Source organism: Aspergillus affinis (assembly GCF_023601865.1).
Source record: "Aspergillus affinis strain CMG 70 chromosome Unknown NODE_139_length_87693_cov_84_281821, whole genome shotgun sequence".
Lineage (NCBI taxonomy): Eukaryota > Fungi > Ascomycota > Eurotiomycetes > Eurotiales > Aspergillaceae > Aspergillus > Aspergillus affinis.
Window position 1 is genome coordinate 67,527 of NW_026515920.1, and position 20,167 is coordinate 87,693.

At 51.3% G+C, this 20,167-nt stretch overlaps 7 protein-coding genes across 7 annotated transcripts; 6 read left to right on the top strand and 1 right to left on the bottom strand.

Annotated features, from left to right (window-relative positions):
- Window positions 1-676: 676 nt before the first annotated feature.
- On the top strand, window positions 677-1,782 carry KD926_001859 (uncharacterized protein; the record flags this gene model as incomplete). The annotated part of the gene is made up of 2 exons (XM_053093793.1): window positions 677-713; window positions 767-1,782. The coding sequence occupies 2 exons, from the start codon at window positions 677-679 to the stop codon at window positions 1,780-1,782; spliced, it is 1,053 nt and encodes a 350-aa protein (XP_052951385.1).
- A 224-nt stretch (window positions 1,783-2,006) lies between these two features.
- Window positions 2,007-2,520, bottom strand: KD926_001860 (putative tubulin-specific chaperone Rbl2; the record flags this gene model as incomplete). The annotated part of the gene is made up of 3 exons (XM_053093794.1): window positions 2,007-2,108; window positions 2,180-2,266; window positions 2,347-2,520. 3 exons carry the CDS (start codon window positions 2,518-2,520, stop codon window positions 2,007-2,009), a joined length of 363 nt encoding a protein of 120 aa, XP_052951386.1.
- Window positions 2,521-4,242: 1,722 nt separating this feature from the next.
- On the top strand, window positions 4,243-5,723 carry KD926_001861 (flotillin domain protein; the record flags this gene model as incomplete). The annotated part of the gene is made up of 6 exons (XM_053093795.1): window positions 4,243-4,247; window positions 4,301-4,400; window positions 4,684-4,783; window positions 4,837-4,882; window positions 4,935-5,452; window positions 5,503-5,723. 6 exons carry the CDS (start codon window positions 4,243-4,245, stop codon window positions 5,721-5,723), a joined length of 990 nt encoding a protein of 329 aa, XP_052951387.1.
- Window positions 5,724-6,491: 768 nt separating this feature from the next.
- Window positions 6,492-7,689, top strand: KD926_001862 (RNA polymerase II transcription factor SIII subunit A; the record flags this gene model as incomplete). Its single annotated transcript, XM_053093797.1, has 3 exons — window positions 6,492-6,549; window positions 6,610-6,686; window positions 6,748-7,689. The coding sequence occupies 3 exons, from the start codon at window positions 6,492-6,494 to the stop codon at window positions 7,687-7,689; spliced, it is 1,077 nt and encodes a 358-aa protein (XP_052951388.1).
- A 2,022-nt stretch (window positions 7,690-9,711) lies between these two features.
- Window positions 9,712-12,024, top strand: KD926_001863 (60S ribosomal eL42 domain-containing protein; the record flags this gene model as incomplete). Its single annotated transcript, XM_053093798.1, has 6 exons — window positions 9,712-10,042; window positions 10,177-10,768; window positions 10,832-11,030; window positions 11,576-11,668; window positions 11,732-11,916; window positions 11,985-12,024. The coding sequence occupies 6 exons, from the start codon at window positions 9,712-9,714 to the stop codon at window positions 12,022-12,024; spliced, it is 1,440 nt and encodes a 479-aa protein (XP_052951389.1).
- Window positions 12,025-13,066: 1,042 nt separating this feature from the next.
- On the top strand, window positions 13,067-15,289 carry hxt8 (putative MFS monosaccharide transporter (Hxt8); the record flags this gene model as incomplete). Its single annotated transcript, XM_053093799.1, has 11 exons — window positions 13,067-13,126; window positions 13,202-13,229; window positions 13,462-13,630; window positions 13,716-14,144; window positions 14,214-14,265; window positions 14,321-14,330; window positions 14,391-14,490; window positions 14,578-14,717; window positions 14,777-14,890; window positions 14,952-15,057; window positions 15,136-15,289. The coding sequence occupies 11 exons, from the start codon at window positions 13,067-13,069 to the stop codon at window positions 15,287-15,289; spliced, it is 1,362 nt and encodes a 453-aa protein (XP_052951390.1).
- A 1,852-nt stretch (window positions 15,290-17,141) lies between these two features.
- KD926_001865 (DUF3824 domain-containing protein) lies at window positions 17,142-19,953 on the top strand (the record flags this gene model as incomplete). Its single annotated transcript, XM_053093800.1, has 4 exons — window positions 17,142-17,421; window positions 17,479-18,945; window positions 19,004-19,339; window positions 19,412-19,953. 4 exons carry the CDS (start codon window positions 17,142-17,144, stop codon window positions 19,951-19,953), a joined length of 2,625 nt encoding a protein of 874 aa, XP_052951391.1.
- Window positions 19,954-20,167: the final 214 nt, after the last annotated feature.

Here is a 20,167-nt window from a genome sequence, read left to right on the forward strand (position 1 = left end):
TGCCATCAGTAAGTCATAATTAAACTAACTAGTTGGTAGGGGTTGGGCAAATTGCGTCGTGGGTAGGTGTAGAAGAACGACGTGGCCTTGTCATGCACACGATGACTCCCTACCCCTAGAGCTGAGTTCAAACGGAACGCCGCTCAAGCATACAGGGTGGAAAGGAGCAATTGGCATCGCTGGTTTAGTGCAACGACCGACAGCAAGGACGCCTTGGTAACCAAAAAGAAAACAAGCCGGGGGAGAGGGAGAGAGAGAAAGGGAAAGCGATTGAGCTCCGAGAGGTAAACACCTAAAGGACTGTGCGTAGTGATTAGGACGGTAGTGTAAGAATAAGGCGGCCACAGGCAATTGGGGACGATCCAACCCCCTATCACAGAAAGAAGTAAATAAAAAAATTAAAATGAAAGATTTAAAAAAAGAATTTCGGAGTGAGAAAGGCTGCGGAGAGACGGGGAGGCAGATCACGTTCACCAAGACTTGGTTCCGCCTAGCGCCAAATTGCTCCCCAGACCGCTCGCATCGGCCTTTTTCGAAAGCCTCCCTTTCCCTCCTCGGCGACCGAAGCAAAGCACCTTCAACCCTCGGAGTTTATAATTGTGAATTGGGGAAATAATCAACATAACACCAATAATAATAAAAATAATCAATTCTGACGGCCTGGTTCACCGCAAAGATGGCGTCTTATGGCTTACTCGATCAACCAGAGGAAGGTCAGGCTGGAATTTTCCCTCCCTCTTCGTCTCACCTCACTAACCTTTTCCAGATACCCTCCACAAGTCGCGTCTTCTCAACGTCGAAGAGAAACCCTTTAAACGCGTCTCCAAGCGTCTCCTAAATCCCGAATCACTCGTGGTCTCCAATGCGACGCTCCCTCCCACCCCGCCCCCCGAAGGAACCGACGACGATGCCAGCAGCGCGGCAGCAACCACCGAGGCAGAGAGGCAGAAACGGTTGGACGAATGGCGTCATTTCCGCGAGGACGTCACGTTGGATTTTGCGGCCTTCGAAGGCAGCATTGCCCGCATCCAGTTCCTCCTCACGAGCAACGAGAAGGAACGCGAGCGCTACGCCGCCGAGAAACTGCGCATCCTCTCCACCATGCAATCCGTGCGCGAGAACACGGCAGACTTGCGTGTCCAGCTAGAAGAAGCACAGCGTCTGCTGGCTTTGCGCAAAAGCTACGACGAGCTGGCCGAGCGAATCACGAGCAACCGCCTCTTGAAACCGCGGGAGGACCAGCAGGCTAATCTGCAGAAGCTGCAGGCGGAGATCACGGACTTGGAGAAGGAAAGTAAAGACTACGCTACGACGTGGGCGGAGCGAAGGGAGCAGTTTGGCCGCATTGTCGATGAGGGCATGCAGCTGCGACGACTGATTCGCGACGAGAAGGAGGAAGTGGAGCGCAGGGAGGGCATGCAGGAGGACGAGGATGGGGATGACGCGGACGTTCCGTCCAAGGGCAAGTCCAGCGGTGCTAACACCCCGCGACCGGACGGCGATAGCGTCACACCCTCTCAACACGGCCAGGATGACACCGCACGCTCACCTGCTGCAGGTCTACAGGCTGAGAAATATTCCACAACAACGGGCGCGGCGTCACCATTGCGGCAAGTTACGACTGCGGATGACGAGAAGAAACAGTCTTCCGACAAAGAAGATGCCACGATGGTGGATGAAGGCGAAGTCACTGCCGACGAAGACGCCGATCGAGCAGATGAGTTGGAAGAGGGGGAAGAAGTCCCGGATGACCGCACCGCTGACCGAATGGACATGACGTGAAGGGACTATGGGGGTGCATTAACTAAAAACCAATCCATAGAGCAAGGAGTTAGGCTAAGCAGCGTTGACTACATGAGCGAGGGCGTCTTTTATTACTTGTTTCTTGGTTTCTGGGGGGAAACAATCGGAATTATGTATTTGATTATGGTCTCAAAGCAACAAATTACATTTTTATGAATTGAAATACTCTTTGTACTCAACTATCAGCTCTTCTCTGCACATTCTCAAGCAATCTCCCGCTCAGCAGTTCTGGCCTTAGCAATAGCCTCCTTGCCCGCATTGATAAGCTCAACATTGCTCTCCGCGCCCTTCTGGCCCTCCTCGGTCTAATGAAGCATGAAGCGTTAGCCCACACCCAGCAAACATCCCCACCCAGACTTTTCCTTGTGCGACTTACCAGCAGAGACTCCAGCTTGGCTATCGAATCATCGATCTTCTGCTTCAGCGTAGGCAGAACCTTCTTGGTCTCCTCGAGGGCGAGACGCTGTTGCCCAATTAGCCCATGTCCATGCTCCCCAGCCCACCATGAAGGAGCGGGCGGTTCAATCAGAGAGCCCGACATACCTCTTGTCGCAGCGTGTATTCCTGGTTCTCGTCATCGGCATCGGTGTTCTCATGAGTCTCCAGGCGCTGGATTCGGTTGGTCTGCTCCTTTAGCTCGTTGTGGTAGGACGCCTCTTCCTTGACCAGGCGCAGGACGGACTGCGTGGTGATCTCCAGCTGAGAACGGGGTGCCATGGTGACTTTCTGTTGGGGAGATAATCAGTATAGGGAAATGAGGTAAAAGGTAGAGGAGAGATGAGATGAGATGAGAGAAGGATGATGTCATGTTTATATAGGGGATATTTTCCGTCCGCGAATAAAGAACAGAGCTCAAATACATATCACAGGAAAATCTTTGGAGTATGACACCTCTTATGACCAGCGTAAATTCATTGAACGAGAAACGGGAAGCTATGCGACAACTACAGCCCCTCCAGGTGTGACTGATGACGGAGGTGGGGTTTGTAGAGTCGGAGCTTTCAATGCACACCGAAGAGAAATTTTGCTCACCTGCTAGATTATTCGATCTGCAATTTAGATGAGTGTGCACGTGTTAAAGAATGGTTGAGATGCTTGACAACTAGCAGAAACAAAAGAGTGGGAAGCTCCCCGCGGCCCCTCCGCTATCGATTAGCCATGAGGCTGCTCACCATCCAAATTGGGCGTTTTTGCACCGTTTGCTCGAGTGGGTCATTTGCACGTGATGTCTGTAAAGTTGTCCAATCAGCGGTCAAAACAAAGACTATACAAAAGCCATCAACATGAAAGGCTTGGAAGCATCCATGGTTCGCAATTTCGATACTATAAAACAAGACGGAACTAAGCCCCTTTGACTAGCCTCACTTATAGTATGCATTTTTCGTTTGAGTTACACATATATCGGTCATGACAACTAATCCGCCGATTTGTGCAGTACAAGGGAGCTGACCCAGATACGAGAATCATAAATCCTTTGAGCGACCTAAATGAGATCTGATGGACTAGCCAATATAGTCTCATATTCCAGCACTCAGTAGCAGTTGGAATGATTCATTCACGGAATACCCACTTCGCAAAGACATAGGGAGATATTGTCCAAAGCCATGATTGGATTATCTCTCTCCTGATCCTCTCTTTTTGAACTTCCTTTTTCGTTTAAAACTTTAATCTTCAACATGAATACCTACCTGTTGCAAAGTATTTACACAGGGGCATCCTAAAAGTAAGTAATTCAGTCTCTCTTAGCTACCAGGTGACTCTTAGGGGGTACAGCTGGCTTGGCAGTAAGACCTAGAACACGGAGAAAAAAGAAAAGCATATCATGCAACCTGAGAACTACTCCAGAACAAAGCTCCAGATCTCCAAAGTTCAGAGCAGTCCAGAACCAATCCGAGTCAACCATAATCTTCACGTTCCGATATCCAGAATGATGACGGGAACGACGCCATATTCTGCTCATCGGGTAATTCGGCCTTTTCCATTTTACACTTTCTTCAGCCTTGCCATAGCCCCCCCCCGGTTTGTCGACGGAGTACAGGAACGAGGCTTTTTCGCCCAGCCACAGCCTCTTCGATCCAAGGTTCTCCGTCGGGCGTAGGAGCATTGCCCCGTCCGTCGTTTGCAAAAGCGTTCGCTCCCCTGGATGGTATACTTTATCTATCTTTTCTTTTTACTTGGCTACGGGAGAGTACCGATACCATGACTGTGCTTTTTCATTTGTAACGTCTTAGTTGGGTAAGCGCTTTTGCCCGGCGAGGGATGCCGACATTGTGACGCATACAGCATCCCATGACTGATTTGACTTTTGCGATGAGTTCGCGGAGCATAAAAAGGCACTGCTGCTCCGAGACGGCTCGTATTTCTTTTGTCCCACCAAATTGTACGGAAACCATCTATCCTCTGTTCTAGTAGTTTACCCCTTTATCACTAGAAGTCAAAATGCGGTATGTCATTGAGATGAAAGTACTGAGATGTTCGTGGCTGATCTTCTATTCAGGTATGCGATCGCTCGACCAAGCGAATATCTCGTGCTCACGGGAGCCGGGATCGATGATATTCGCATAGCCAAAAAGGCCTTTGTGATGCCATGGCAGCGGGTATGTCTGCACTTCGCCCCCTAGTCGGATAGGACTTACGGAATTAGCTAACTATTCTCTTCTCATATAATGCGCAAGATTCTCGTTAGCGCCATTTGATTTGCCGCTCAACCTTCAGGCGATGACAGTCGAGAAACTCCAGTTCACCCTGCCCGCAGTATTCACAATCGGGCCCGAAAATGATCACGATGCTCTGAGGAAATATGCGCTGCTTTTGTCCGGGAACACGGAGGAGAACAGGAGGGAGAATGCCAATGTCCAGGAGAGAAATAACCACGTATAGGAGATCGTCAAGGGAATTATTGAAGGCGAGACTCGCGTTTGTGTCTCCAGTATGACGATGGAGGAAGTCTTCAAGGAGAGACTGATTTTCAATAACAATGGTCTGTGCTGATACGAGTGTTTTCTGGAATGTTGCTGATCTCTCGCGAGGCAGTCATCGATAATGTCCAGAAGGAGCTGAAACAATTCGGTTTGAAGATGTAAGTGGTTACCCGACGCAGCTATCATATATCTGTGCTGATAGAGTGCCAGTTACAACGCCAACGTCAAGGAGCTCCAAGATACGCCCGGAAGCAAGTACCTTGCGTTTCTGAGCCGAAAAGCCCATGAAGGAGCCCTCAACCAGGCCAAGATCGATGTGGCCGAGGCACGGATGAGAGGCGAGATAGGAGAGGCCGAGAAGAAAGGAAGAACGAAGCAAGAGATCTCCAAAATCGACGCAGACACCGCCGTTCTGGAAACAAAACGAAAGGCCGAAAAGGCCAAGGCAGATTCGGAGCTCAAGAATCGTCAGACCGAGCTGGACACCAGTGTCAAACTTGCTCAGATCGTAGCCCAGCGCGAGACAGAGACAAGAGATGCAGAGTTGAAGAAAAAGGTCGAGAGCACGCGAGCCGAAACCGAGTTAGAGCGTCTAAGGGCTGAGCAAGTGACGAAAAGCAAAGTCGAACGTGAATCCGCTCAGGAAAAAGCAGATGCTTCATTTTATACGGAGCAGAAGGCAGCGGATGCGCGCTTGTACAGACAGAGGGTGGAAGCAGACGCGGCCTGTATGATTCATTTCCCCCAATATAACCAAGCCGGCTGACCCTTGCCCTAGTTTATCGCCAAAAGCAGGATGCCGACGCAGCCTTCTATCAGCAGAAACGCGAGGCTGAAGGAATCTTGGAGATGCCCAAGGCTTACGGCGCTCTTGTCAGTGTCCTCGGGGGACCTCAGGCCTTCTTGCAATACCGCATGCTGGAAACGGGCACGTATGAGAAGCTGGCCAAGGCAAACGGTGCTGCTATTAATGGCCTTCAACCCAAAATCACCACGTAGACTACAGGGGGTTAGTATTCTAATGCGGGCATTACCTTGACCCCTGCAATTCATCGTTCACTAATGCCTCATTTTAGGCAAGACAGACGACTCTGGCGACGGATTGGGCTCTATCCAGAACATCATGCAGAGCCTTCCGCCTCTTCTCAGCACCATCCATGATCAGACTAGGATCAGCCCTCCGTCATGGTTAGCCCAAATGCCACCCGGGAGCCAGGTCGACGGGCCTCGCAACGGTAAAGTAGTCAAGGGGCGCGCCCATGAACACTCAGTTGGCTCAAATCAAGCGAACTGATTGACTTGAATTTCTATGGACAGTAGTGTCCGATGCGCTCTTGGCTATTATCGTTCTGTTTTTCTTCAGTCATTTCAGTACTTTACTTCCCGGCGTGGCGGTTATTGGCGAACTATTGATGATTATTTGCTTTCGAGATTAGAAATAGATGGGCCTCTCTTAGCAAGATGAGAAATAGTAGTTGTACGGAGCACTCCGTAGTTCATCCGTCGATTAGGCACCGTCAGCGGGAAAATCCACCGGCTAATAGGGAAATCAGGTGATTGGCGTCATCCGCCTCCCTCTATTCATTCTGCTCCATTCACCATTGACCACATTGTGTCTATTTAAATCCTGATGAGCCCGTGTCAACGCTGGAGGCCATATCACATGCCGCTACTATCTCTGAATTCACTTGCGACAATAGCCACAATATGCCGCTTTGAATCATCCATGTCACCGTTATTGTTGGGTTTGTGTTCTGAATCTCGACAATGCCGGCGCCGTCCCTACGACAGCTCTGCACGGCGACTGCTATCAGGAACGTGAAGTGTCAGTATACCCCCACTTCCTTCCTTTAATACCTATCACTAACTGTAATATCCATTTCAGATCTTAGCGATATAGGCAACATCCCTTATAATCTTGCTCGCCCTTTTCTTGTAAAAATTGAAAGTCCTGAACGATTGGTTGGTCGCCTCTTCGCACCCTTGTTTAATGTCGCTGGCTAACCACCTTCCTTTGACATAGAGATTAATAGAATCGCAATCCCCCCATATTATTGATGACGATGGTGAACTCTGGTACGAGTTTATCAAACGTGATATACCGAAATGGGATCAATACGAACTCCCTGAGTCGTTGTCCGAGTGTTCCTACGATCTATACTGCGACCTCCGAGAGCAGGTACAAAGAGCCGTGGATGAGGATGCTCGAAACCTAAAGATGGCCCTCGACGGGATCAGCTCGGAGCGAGCCAAGCACAGTGCCAAATTGGTGGAGCGACGGCATCGCGAAAAACCAACGGCCAGGCAGCGGTACGCTTCGCATGACCGGAAAATGGGCGGCATCGGTCCGGTCTTCTCAGGGACGTCTATCAGCCCCTTTGCGCGGCCCCCGCGTCCAGAGGGCAAGAAGAAAAATAGTATCTTTACCGCAACGAAGCGGAATAGTGTTCTCGCCGTCCCTACGAAACAACTCAATAATCGAGCATCACAGGTCCGGCAAGCGCCACGCTCGTTGATCGAGGAACATAGGCCCGAAGCGGCTCCGCCTGTTGCTCGTCGAAAGGCCCCTGCGACTCCAGCCTTGAGAGCGCCGGGTCGATCAGGGCCTCATGGTACGCCTGCCGCCAGTCTCGCTGTTCCTCCAGCCTTGCAGGAAAAGGAGGCGAGATTACGAGCAATAGCCTCGGAGCACCGGTCAACTTCGCATACCTCAGGACTTACTCCGCCTAAAGCGGAAACAGAATCGTCTTCTACAAGGACCCGCGCTGCCCTACCAAGTACGTCCAGACCTCCACCCTCGAATGACTCTGGGCCTGCGTCGCGTTCTCCGACCAAACCAGGTGATGCGGCTAGAACTGCACCTAGCCAGCCCAAGACTTCTCCGGAACAACTTCCACGCCCTGCGCCCGTTCGGAAAAGACCACCTCCTAGTGTCTTTGTTCAACCTAAACGAAGGAAGCTATAACAGCAGCGTCTTGATATTCTTTGTTTCTTGAGTATTACTATTATTACTATTAAATTTAGGGAATAGATGTCCTCATACATAGAGTCTGTGTTCGGAGTAATCAGCTTTCTTGTCAATGTGAATTGAATTTGACCTTGACGTTCTATGGTCGGGGAAATTTATCAATAGGTGCTTCTTGTGAATAGTCATACTTATATCCTCATTGTATTATGGGCGCTTGTATTAGCAAGCTATCGGGCGCACTATGAGCGAGGATTTTGACTCAACTCCTTTATTACGCATTTGTAAGGGGTCCGGCACCGCAGCTTGAGAATATTCATCTCTTAAAATAGATTTTCCCTGTTGATCCCCCTACACTTTATATAAACACTTTAAATTCCTTTCATATGAATCATCGTTACTGCATTAGTATAGCACAACTAATAGTGCGAATCGGTTCAAGAAGGACTTATGCGACATAAGGCATGCTTAGAAAATAGGGGTAAGAAAGAGAGAGAAAAAAAAGAAATCAAATAGTTAGGAAACCAGCCCGAAAAGTCAAGGGGTAAGGGCAAGCTCCTTGCACACAGGCACACAGCTCATCGGGTATAAGTACTGCGCGAGACGAGAGAGCTCTATAGCTGCATCACATCCACCGCTACCATTCCTCCAAAGAGACGAGACAAGTGAAGTTCTCCACTTCCAAATCTCATTTCCCGGTCATTGACTACCTAACATCCGGCACCCCGTCATTCCGGTTCATTGCGATCGGTACGGCCGTTGAGGATTCGGGGCAAGAGTCAAGGGTTGTAGATAGGCTGGTAGGTTGGTTGGTTGGTAGGAGGTAAATTACAGGGAGGAGCCACCGCGAAGAGCAAGAACGAGATGTAGCGTCGCGCCACCTTCCAGGTTATATTCTGAAGCGGTCTTGTCGTCGGCCCTGGTTATCGGTGTTAGAAAGAAAGTTCGAATAAGGCCCGGTCAAGTCTCATCGGGTTGGAAGGAAAGTTCCCCGCAAGAGCTCGCCGAAGAGGATCACGTCACGTCACGTACATCTGCTTTCCGCCGAAGATCAGGCGCTGCTGGACCGGAGGAATCCCCTCTTTCTCTTCGACACGCTCCTTTATCCGGGACACCTAGAGTTGGAGATCCTTTTAGTACGTGGGTTTTTGTGCAAGTCATCGCGAGTTGAATGGATCGCAGCGATCGTCTCGTCCAGCCTTGTGTTATGTCCGGAGTTTCCAGCACATCGACGGTTTAGGTAGTGTAGCCTCCATCGGACAACGAGACAGGTGGAGGGATGATGAATAGGTAGGTTGGTGTGTAGGTACCTTATAATCAGGCTCGATGTCCAACTCGATCTCCTTGCCGGTGAGGGTGCGAACTCTGCGTCATTGGAAGATACCAGTCAGTCACGGTTGCTTCTCAAACGGGGTATGCAAGGGGTGTATGAAAAGCGGTAAGATTTACTTGATCAACATCTTGAACACGAGTCACTGAGACGGGGAGAATATTGAATGGACAGGTAGTCGAGTAGTATGGGAGTTGTAGAGGGAGCAAGGAAGGCAGTTAAGCTGGGAACGGATGGAATGGTCAGTGACGGAAAGCTTCGCCGTAGCGGGGTTGGACTTGGTGGGGCGCTTCATTCATTCACTTACCTTAGTTACTATGCTGTGCTTGGATAATCCTCCTATACGTCTTGATTGAGAGCATGTGCTATTCGGTGATTTTCTATTTTTGAGAAAGATGTGATTTTTGGATGAGGGCTGGGAGATGTTTGAGACAATTATATACACTCTCGTTGTCGTTGCCTGTGATAACCCCATGTTGCCTGTGGGCGGCTCCAAGCGTTTTCTATTTATATATCACGGAAGCCCCCGTATTATGTTCTCAATCATATCGGGGATTCAATCTAGCCATTGCATCTTTTGGATTCTTCCCTGAAAATTCCACAGCATCCCATACATAGCATTTAAAATTACAATTCCAACATGACAGCCCCAAATGCCAACCCATTCGACCAACTCATTCTAGAATGCCAAAATGATCCGGTACTTCACTCCCGAATGTCTCACAAACCAGATCCCCCAATTAAACCGCAAACCACTCCAGACCGAAATCCAAAGTCGATACGAAACCCATCGCCGGGCTAGAAACGAACGGTTCAAGACTGCCCTCCTGAGCCGAGACTTCAATGGATGGCAAACCGACAAGATTCTTCGCAAGTTGCACGCGCAGGAAACGGGAGAAAGTGGTTCTGGCGGACAAGATGCCGTTGATCCCCGACACAATCTGAATATCTCGGCCTTGCCGCCGCAGCATATTCGCGATTTGGTGGCCGAGATCCAGGGGAATATCCGTGATGTTGCGTCGAGTTAGTTTACTTCCTACCCCCTCTTCCTTGTCTTTCTCTGAGCGGGGCGGTTCACGCGAAAAGCTAGGCAGTGCGTTGGGATTGGGTGTGAGGAATTCTACGAGGGGCTGGGCTAGATACTGATCCTTAACTAGCGATGTGGTTCACCCCAGCAGACTATCTCCACATGACGACGCTGGAGATAGCCCCCGAGCGAACTAAGGAGGAGATCGAGAGCCTGGTGGCTCGGATCCAAGGGACCGGCGCGCTTTCGGAGCTGACGGACTACGCTTTTCATAATCGGACGCGGTTGATCAACCCGATTATCAGCTACGATGCATCCGCGATGGCCTTGAGTTTCGTCACGGCGGCGGATGACGAGTATACCTATCACCACCTGCGACGGGACCTCTGTAACCGTGTGATGGCAACAAGCGTCTCTCCGGCCTTCAGATATGTAGTTCCCTCGGCGCATATCACCATTTCGAGATTTATTACCCAGGAGGGGTTTCTAAGGGAAGGATCGGGGACGGGGGTGGAACGACGTGTTGATGGGGGACGTGTAGCGGACTTGGTGGAGAGGATCGAGCAGATCAATGAGAGACTGCGGGAAACATATTGGTCGTGCGAGAAGGATGGACATGCTCCGACGAAGGGGGACTGGGTCGTTGGACAAGAAATAGGGCTGGTGTTTAAGAAGGGAACGTCGTGGTATGGGGGAGGAGAGAGGGTGTTTGAAGGGAAGGGGTTTTGATTTGAGAAGATGCCTGATAACAACACTCAGATTAGACTTGCACTCCGTTGACGTAGTCGAGGACTAGCGAGCCCTGTGATGCCTGGGGCACTAACAGGCAGTCTTGGCGCGGTGCACCAGATCGGGTTAGCGCCCACCGAAATAGGGTCTAAGCGAACGAAATCCCACAACCCACGGCCAGCCGACTCGCTCTTCCCCGACAAGAGACATCCATCGACCAGCACCTTCCGCGATCCGGCCAAGTCAGTCAAAATGGTAAGATATTGGTCCTTGTTGTCTTTTATGCTTGCAGCTTTTTTTCTCCTGGAATTCCGGACTTTGGAGAAAAATGCGGTCGAACAATCGGGGATGCGATGGGGGGCCGAGAAATGATTGTTCGGGCGAACGACAAAGCATGGTGAGAGGGATATCGAAAACCACCCATGTAATCGAACGATTAGCCACGAAGTCGCTTTTGATTTGAAAAAAGAGGAAGCGAAGAATCGACGACGCCTGGGGTTCGCTTCTCTGAAGAGCGACATCTTGATACGACATACCAACGAACCCTAGAGGAAAGTGCGATCGGACATCAAGATTTTTTCCTTTCAAACACCCAGAACGCCATCGCCATCGAGGACCTGATCTTCCCTCAGCGACTTCACCCTTGAAACGAATTAACTCGACACTGAACTTTACAATTCGACATTTTTCCGATGGACGGGACTGGAAGACCAGGAGAAAAAAAAAAAAAAAAAAACGCTGCAAGCACATGGACGAACGCTTTCAAAAGCAGACGCTGATAAGTGATTTCTCGCAACCAGGTCAACGTTCCGAAAACCCGCCGGACGTACTGCAAGTCCAAGGACTGCCACAAGCACCAGCAGCACAAGGTTACCCAGTACAAGGCTGGCAAGGTGAATGCGCCCGATCCCGATAATTGGCTTCGCGACACATACTCATGGTGTGAAATTCTATAGGCCTCGCTGTCCGCCCAGGGTAAGCGTCGTTACGACCGGAAGCAGAGCGGTTACGGTGGTCAGACCAAGCCCGTCTTCCACAAGAAGGCCAAGACCACCAAGAAGATCGTCTTGCGTCTGGAGTGCACTGCCTGCAAGGCCAAGAAGCAGCTCTCTCTGAAGCGTTGCAAGCACTTCGAGCTCGGGTACGTTTTGTTCCAGGATCACTCTCGATCCTTCAAGGTTGTCGATGCTAACGACCGTGACTCCACAGTGGCGACAAGAAGACCAAGGGTGCTGCTCTTGTTTTCTAAATTAGCGATTTTCTTGTACGGCTCTGGGTTTCCTGTTGCACAGGCAGCTGCTCCGGCGGAGGGCATACGACTTTGGCAATGGATAAATGAAATAGGATTTCATACTCAAGAAAAAAAAATACCAAAGAAAGCATATGGCTCCTAGTTTATGAGTCTCTTCACGAATTGAATTCCCGGATTGAATGAGTAAGCTCTGTGTGTGTCATAACTGCCTTATCTGCCTGTAGCTGGTAAATGTTCTTATCGGACTGGTTAAGGTGGTTTATGTTAGACTGGCCATGGCAAGGGTTCCTTGACTGCCCACACTATGCCCTTCAGGTGGTAGCAGTACATCCTGGAGCTAAGGCTTCATGCGGTAACTATTGGCTGGCTAATTGGCCTGGTGTGTTTCTGCTTAACTCTTTGACTACCTATTTAATGGCCTTGTCTCTTCACGTGAGGTTGTACGGTACCATCTTGCCGATGGCTACTAGGCATTGATGCTATTCATGTCGGATCAGTCATTGAATCACGGCTCATTAATCCTCAGTCAGATAACGCCTTGAATGTGGTAGACAGTTCCCAATATTTGAGAATCGCCCCATTATGAGTCAAAATCTGGCCATCGATTCATTCTTGACTCGATGATGCGTTGATACGAGACTGAACCACGACTGCTGCGGGGTAACCACCAGACGGACACTCCCTTCATGCATCCTCGGTGGAGATGCCCCCGGGATTGCCAGCTACGGACATCGCTTTCCCCAGGATCGTCGTCTCTTCATTCCCGCGCCCTCTTTTACCCCCATGGGCGCTAGGGTTGAAGGTCGGCCCTTCTCCGAGTGGCTTGATTGCCTCTTGTCACGCTCCCTCGGCTTGTCTTGTCGGACTGGTCCCGCAGATTAAGTCCCCGGTGTGCTCTAGACGGTGTGATGTGCACGTTTCTGTGCAAATATATACGGCAAGCTTATAAATACTCGATGCCGGCCCGTTTCTGATCATTGCGTGAGTTGGTACTAGCACATCAGTTACTAGTCGCTTGCTCGGTCTACGATTCGCAATCATGGGTGCTTGGTATTCCTACGGCGTTGCGTTTTTTGCCGCAATCGGCACATTTCTTTTTGTAAGAGACCTGTCTTTCGTTGGATTCGTTGGATTTTCCCTGGAGGGGTGAATGTAGTCGTTCTAACGGAGACAGGGATTCGATACCGGTATCGCGACGACGAGTAAGTACATATATGCGATGGGGTGAATCGATCTGCTTTGCCGCTTGAAAGTCAGAACGGAGAGGTCTCATTCGCATCTGTCTAATCGGTTATTGGCAGCTATCGCGCACCAAAGTTGGATTGATTACATGGATAAACCTTCTGAGGGGTTGACCGGAGCTGTAAGTCCATTCGAGCTGGTTTGGCGGGGTTTCCGCTTACTTTGTGCATGTGGTCGCCGTTTACATTGCAGGCGAAGCTGTCGGGGCGCTGACACAAACGGCGATTGGTGATAAACTGGGTCGCTTGCGGTTCATGGAGTTGATGTGTGTTATCGTTACAATTGGAACCGTTATCCAAACGGCCTCGGTCAACATCGGCATGTTTCTCGCTGGTCGTGTACTGGCGGGTTATGCTGTGGGGTGAGTTCCTTACCTATACATGCAGATGGAGGCCAGCAAGTCAAGGTTGAGAGAAACAAGGAGCCCCGGTTAACAAATTTAACAGGGGACTGGTATCCACCGTACCGATATATCTCAGTGAGATCTCCGATCCGCAAATCCGCGGCCTAATCGGCGGAATCTCTGGCTGTGGTATCTCCTTCGGCACTATGGCATCCAACTGGGTCGGGTACGCCTGCAGCTATGCCCCCTATGGTCCCGTGCAATGGAGACTACCCCTGGGCATACGGATTCCCTGGGGTGTCGTCATGTTTTTCGGGCTGATCAGTTTCATGCCTAATTCGCCGCGCCATCTGATCCGAAGCGGGAAGGTCGAGCAGGCGCGCAGCGAGTTTAAGCGGATCCGTAGGGACTTGCAGTCGGACGAGGTGCATCGGGAATTTGAGGTCATGCTGGCCCAGATTGAGTATGAGAAAGAGAGGGAGACTACGTCGTATCGCGAGATTTTCAGGTTGTTTCGACATCGGGTGCTGGTGTGAGTTTGTCGGGCTTAGTTTCGGGGGACCGATTGAAAAGGAGGAAAGCTGATAGTGAGATTTTCTAGGTCGATTGCCGTTCAGACGATGACCAGTCTGACTGGTGTGAATGTGATTCAGGTAGGTTTTATGGGTTAGAGAGCTTGCTGGACAATACTAACATGGGATGATCTAGTATTACCAAAGTGCGTCGTCTCTTGTTTATCTATCAACATCCGGCATACTCAGTGACTAACAAACCACAGCAATTCTGTACAAGTCTCTGGGCATAGGTTCCCACACCATTCTAGCTCTAGCAGCAGTCTACGGCACCGTGGCATTCCTCGTCAACAGTCTCACGACAAAGTACCTAACTGATCAATGGGGACGTCGAAAGTCAGCATTCCCTTGTCCCCCCCCCCCCCCTTTAGACTAACAGGAACTCAAAATCAGGATGCTTATTTCCGGTCTTGCCGGCATCATCGTCGTCGAGATTTACGCCGCCGTCATGCAGCGGGTGTTCCAAAACACGGACAATCGAGTCGGGAAAGGGTTCGCGATTCTGGGAATATATCTTTTCGTGGTGGCTTACTGTATGTCCTATCTGTCGACCCCAATACCTTGAGCTAACACTTATGAAACTGTGATATAGACGGCATGCTTAACAGCACTACCTGGCTCTACGGTGCTGAAGTCCTGCCCATCGCACTGCGCAGCAAAGTCATGGGCCTGGCAGCAGCTTCACACTTTATCGTGAACGTCGCGAGTAAGTCTCTCCGATTCCCAAGGAGTAAAAGAAATCGCCAACTGAAAGATACAAAATATAGTCACCGAAGCAGGCCCCAGCGCCTTCGCCAACATCCACGAGAACTACTATTATGTATTTGTGGCCTGTTCGCTCTTTTTCTTGATCGTGGCGTACTTTTATTTCCCGTACGTTGCACCACATATACCCATTAAATTGGATTCTGTGATCAGATGATGTTTACTGATCGGATATTTATTTCTTAGGGAGACGAAGCGCAAGACACTCGAGGAGATTGCGGCATCATTCGGCGACAAGGTGATTGCGCCGGAGGATCGAGGGGTGGATGGTTATGTTGATGAGGAGGATGAAGGGCATGACGGAGACACGAAGCCTCGGGTGAGGGAGGTGGAGGGATGAGAATGGGATGTGATTGATTACTGACTGGGATGATGAAAGTATTGCCAGGATAGAAACGACAATGTGGATGTTGATGTTCGTGCTTGTATTAGACCGTGAATAAACATAGATCGACTGGATCGTATTTTCCCGCCTGAGGCAAGACAATTTCGGCCAGAAAGGTCAGGCAGCAAGTTCCTATAGATGCCCGAGGTGCCGCTCGCCAAGCATTTCGCCGTTTGCCCCTCCTTGGCCCTTCCAGTCGAGGCCTCGTTCTTCCTGCATCCATCAATCCCTCGGACCTCCTTCTTTAATTTTCATCACTGCGGTAGTCGCTCCCCATCCAGTTCTTCCATAGCTTCATCCTATCAAATTCAAAGCACGCAGAGACTTGACACAGATACGGCATAGGACGGCCCACCGGGGATTATTAGGAAGGCAAACCAAGGCTTGAGACATGTTTCCAAGCGTCGTCCGAATGATTCTAGAAAAAGATAGTCACCCCGAGGGTGGCTTAGAAGCGCCTTGCATGCTGCTGCTGCGTGGCGAAAGTTGTCCAACAATAGTGGGGAATTGGCATGGTCTGGCAGGTATGACACAGCGTTGGTTTGATATGAGGGTGTTACATATTTGCTTGTCGTGAGAGTTTTTTTCCCTTTCCTTTTCTTTTCTGTTCATTCCTCTCTCCCCCCTTTGGGGTAGAGCGGGAAGGGGGGGGGGGATGAAAGAAAAAGCCAGGGAAAGTTTGCACAAGCTGGGTGTGACGTCTACCACCGATTGATTCAAGGATGGTGGGGTGAATCATTCATGAAGTACTTTATGTACTGCACTGCACCTAAGGGGGTCAGTAGTAGTAAGCTCTGGATCGGCTCTCAGATGCCAACTTTTAACACAGATACATTGTTACCAGGTATCTTGGTCGTTGAGATATCCGGCTCCATCCATGGTCGACGGACGGAACAGAGGCCGGATTCCATGGAAACGATCTCCACTCGTTCCAGACTCGCGACAGAAGATCAAGTAGAGAATCAACATCAGTGCCCAACGGGAAACAAAGTTCGAGGCCATACGGAGTACGGGCAAAACGGGGCGCTCTTTGCCCTGCCTCATTTCCTTTGTATCCGTGACCCCATGAGGTCATCATTAGGTAGCATAAATAGCTCTGGTCCCGTTGCATCGAGGGGATTCCTTCCTATTGGAAAGGTAAAGGATCTGCCCTGCAGAGAGGCTGGAGGTCTTTGCATGACTTGCATATTGAATTCGAGTACTCTCTGTAGGTAGTATTTCTTATTGCTGTCGAGGATCTGTCGTTGCCCGAGTGGGAGAATAAAACAGAATCGATCTCTTCGTCACGAGATTCACGTGGCCGTTCTGGCCGGAGGTAACAGGTACCTCGTAAGTCTCCGCATCCGCATCTGCTTCTTCCTTTCTTCTCCATTCTCCTTCCTCAGTCATCGCCAGAAGAGTTGTCCAGCCACGCGGATCGAGCACCCGTTTCATCCGGTCGGACAAGAGCTGTACTTCTGCCCCTCCTTTCGCTTTTTTCTTTCCTTTTTCCTTCCTTTCCTTTCTTTTTCCATCTTTTTGCCATCGACTTCCTATTCCTGTTGACTCGATCAACTCGAATCTTCCTTCTTCCATCGCCTCCCCACCCATCCCACCACTAGTCGATCAATTGCTCGTTGCCTTCCAGCCTTGCTCACTTTCCCACCCCACTTCCCTTTTTCTCTTACCCTTTCCACCTTCTCCCCCCTCCGGTTTCTTTCCCCCAAGTTTCAGCTTGATCTCCTCCACCTTTCTTTGTTCGATTCTTCTCTTTATCTGAAAACTATCCATCTCAACTTTCCCCACACGCTTTTGATTCCTTATCCTCATGTCATACATCTACAGAGAGCGTGAACGAGACCGCGATTGGGACGAACCTCGTTCCTCGCCCGTTACCATCAAGCGTTACGTCATACCCTCCGAGGACGATCGACGCGAGAGGGACTCGATATATCGTCGCGAAGACCCCATTGCCGGTGACCGAGAATTAGTGGTTCGGCGGCCTGCTGAGCGAGAAAGCCCCGTCATGGTGCAACGCTACGAGCGTGACGTCGACTACGACTCACGTGGTGGTTATGACTATCGTTCGGAGAGAGACTACTATGAGCGTAAGTATAGCACCAGTACCTCGTCGTCCAAAGGATGAGCCGTTAAGTATCATGTAGCTCGAGCCCCCGTCTATGCACCGCCCCGTGAGTCCGATTATGAGATTGTCCACCGTTCCGAAGTGGAACGCGATCCCGGTTACTACTATCATCGCCGTGTTCGTGAGCATGATGATGACCGTCGCTTCCGCCGGGAGCTAAGTCCCAGCGACTCGGTCTCTCAAGCAACCCGTCGACGAGATGATCAGGACTACAGCAGCGATGACAGCATGGTCTACCTCCGAAAAGAGACCCGTGAAGTCGACGATCACCCGCACCATCGACGTCATTTGGCCGAGGGTGCGCTGGTCGGGGTTGGTGCCGCAGAGTTGTTCCGGAGCCGTCGCAAGAAGGGAGGAGAGGAGGTGTCCGGTGGCATGGGTCGTGTCGGTCGTGATGTTGGCGCCGGTGCACTGGGCGCCGTTGCCGTGAATGCGGCCTCTCGCGCCAGAGACTACTACCGCAGCAAGAGCCGACATCGTGCTCACTCGTTCGACGACGACCGCAGCTCTCGCTCCCACCATCGCCATCATCATCATAGTTACAGCCACTCCCGCCGCAGTCGCAGCCGTTCCCACTCGCGCTCCCGCGCCCGAACATTCACAGAGTTGGGTCTTGGGGCGGCCGCTATTGCCGGCGCGGTGGCCTTGGCCAAGCAGTATTCCAATAAGGAAAAGGAGAAGGACGGAAGACGCAGCAGATCGCGACACCGCCGTTCAGATTCCGTGCGGTCCAGGGGAGCGCCCGACGCTGAGAATCGTAGCGAGTCGCAGCGGAGAAAACATATGGCAGGCGCCGGATTGGCCGGTGCAGCGGTAGCTGGACTGGTGGAAAGGGCACGCAGCCATTCGCGCTCTGGCCGCCACGCGCGGTCTCAGTCTCATAGCAGATTGAGGAAAGCTCTTCCGGTTGTGGCAGCTGGCTTGGGAACGGCAGCTGCCACGGGGCTGTACGAGGCGCAAAGGGAAAAAAAGAAGGAAGAAGAAGAAGAAGAAGAAGGAAAAGGCGAATCGAGGCATCGAGAACGCCGACGTTCTAGATCAAGATCCCGCAGCAGGGCGCCCTCCGACTTCTACCCCGACCCTGCTAAGGACTCAGCTGGCCTGATCGAGTATGGCGAAGACCCGGTGCACGGAAGCATTCCCGCGGCCCACTATTATGGCCGTCCCATGAGCTCGCAAGGATACTACTCCGACGCATCTGACCAGGTAGCTAGCGGAGCAGCAGGCTTCGGCTCAAGACACCGTGGAAGAGACCGTAGTCGCAGTCGCAGCCGCAGTCGCAGCCGCGGACGATTCAGCAGCTCTGATTCTGACTCACATGGGAGAAGAAAGAAGGAGCGTGGCGGGCTCCGCAGTCGCTCTCGTGATCTCGCCGAAGCCGCCTTAGCGGCCACCGGAGTCGGCTATGCCGCTCACAAGTATTCTTCGCACCGCAAGGATCGTAAGGACAAGGAGAGGAGCAGGGAGAGAAGCAGAGAGAGACCGAGTAAGCTACATTTCTTCCCTTACCAAGATTGATGGGTACTAACTAAGTCCCAATTTAGGATTCGATGAAAGAGACTCATATGATGACCCTTATCGTCATGAGCCCTACTCACCTTCGCCTTCGGCAGCTCCTCCACCAATCGACAATCAATATTATCCCAACAGCAACTACTTCCCGCCACCTCCAGGCTCTGCTCCCCGCCAGGCTGAGACTGCGGCACCATACAGCCCGGCTGACTATCCACCACCCCCCGGAGCGGTGCCGCCTGCGCAGGCATACGGTTATGTTCCCCCGGCACCCGAGCCCTACGCCCCGCGACCCCGAAGAGCAGATGAGAATGTGAGTGCCGTACGGAATTATTCCCCTCCTAAAGCCCGATCACACGCATACGATGGTGGGTCCAGGGACAAAAACGCGCAACCAGATTCTTGCAGATCAAAAAAGCCAGCTAACCCGCATCATCCAGGTCTAAACCCACGTTCCCCAATGAGCACCCCGCGCGCCAGCAAGAGACGGAGATCGCGAGCACGCAGTCAGCCACCCCAGCCTAAGTCCGTTGCGTTCGACCTGCATTCCTCGACTGGCCGGCCCGTAGACCCGGGCTACGAATCTGACGATAGCGACTCGACTATCGATTCTCTCAGCGGGAGAAGCCATTCTCATCGTCGCCGTTCTCAACGTCGCCATTCCTCATCTGCACCTCATTCTTCACGACCAAGACCTAGCGATTACCGTGGTTCAGGGCATGCACATGGATGTAGACCCGCAGACGAACGTACCCATGGTCATAGCCATAGTTATAGCGATAACCACAGCCACAAACACCATCATACCCCCCTAGAAGACGAGAAAAAGACCCATAGCCCCGGAATCGACTCTGACGCGACCATCGACCTTCCCGATCGCTTCGATTCTCACGGCCGACTCCTCCCTCAACGCGGAGATGATCCGTTAGCGGATCACTTCGAGGATCTACTGAATCGATTCGGCAATAAGGTTTATGCTTGATTTCCCCTTCCATTTTCCGGTTTTTTCTTGAGATTTCGGCAATTTTTCGAAGAAATCTCGAAATATTTGTTTATTTCTTGTTTTGTTTTGGACCTCAATTGGATGGGAGTTACTTTTTGGGCCATTATATGCTCTTTGGGGGGGGGGGGGGGGGGGGGGGGGGGGGGGGGGGGGGGGGGGGGGGGGGGGGGGGGGGTGGGGGGGGGGGGGGGGG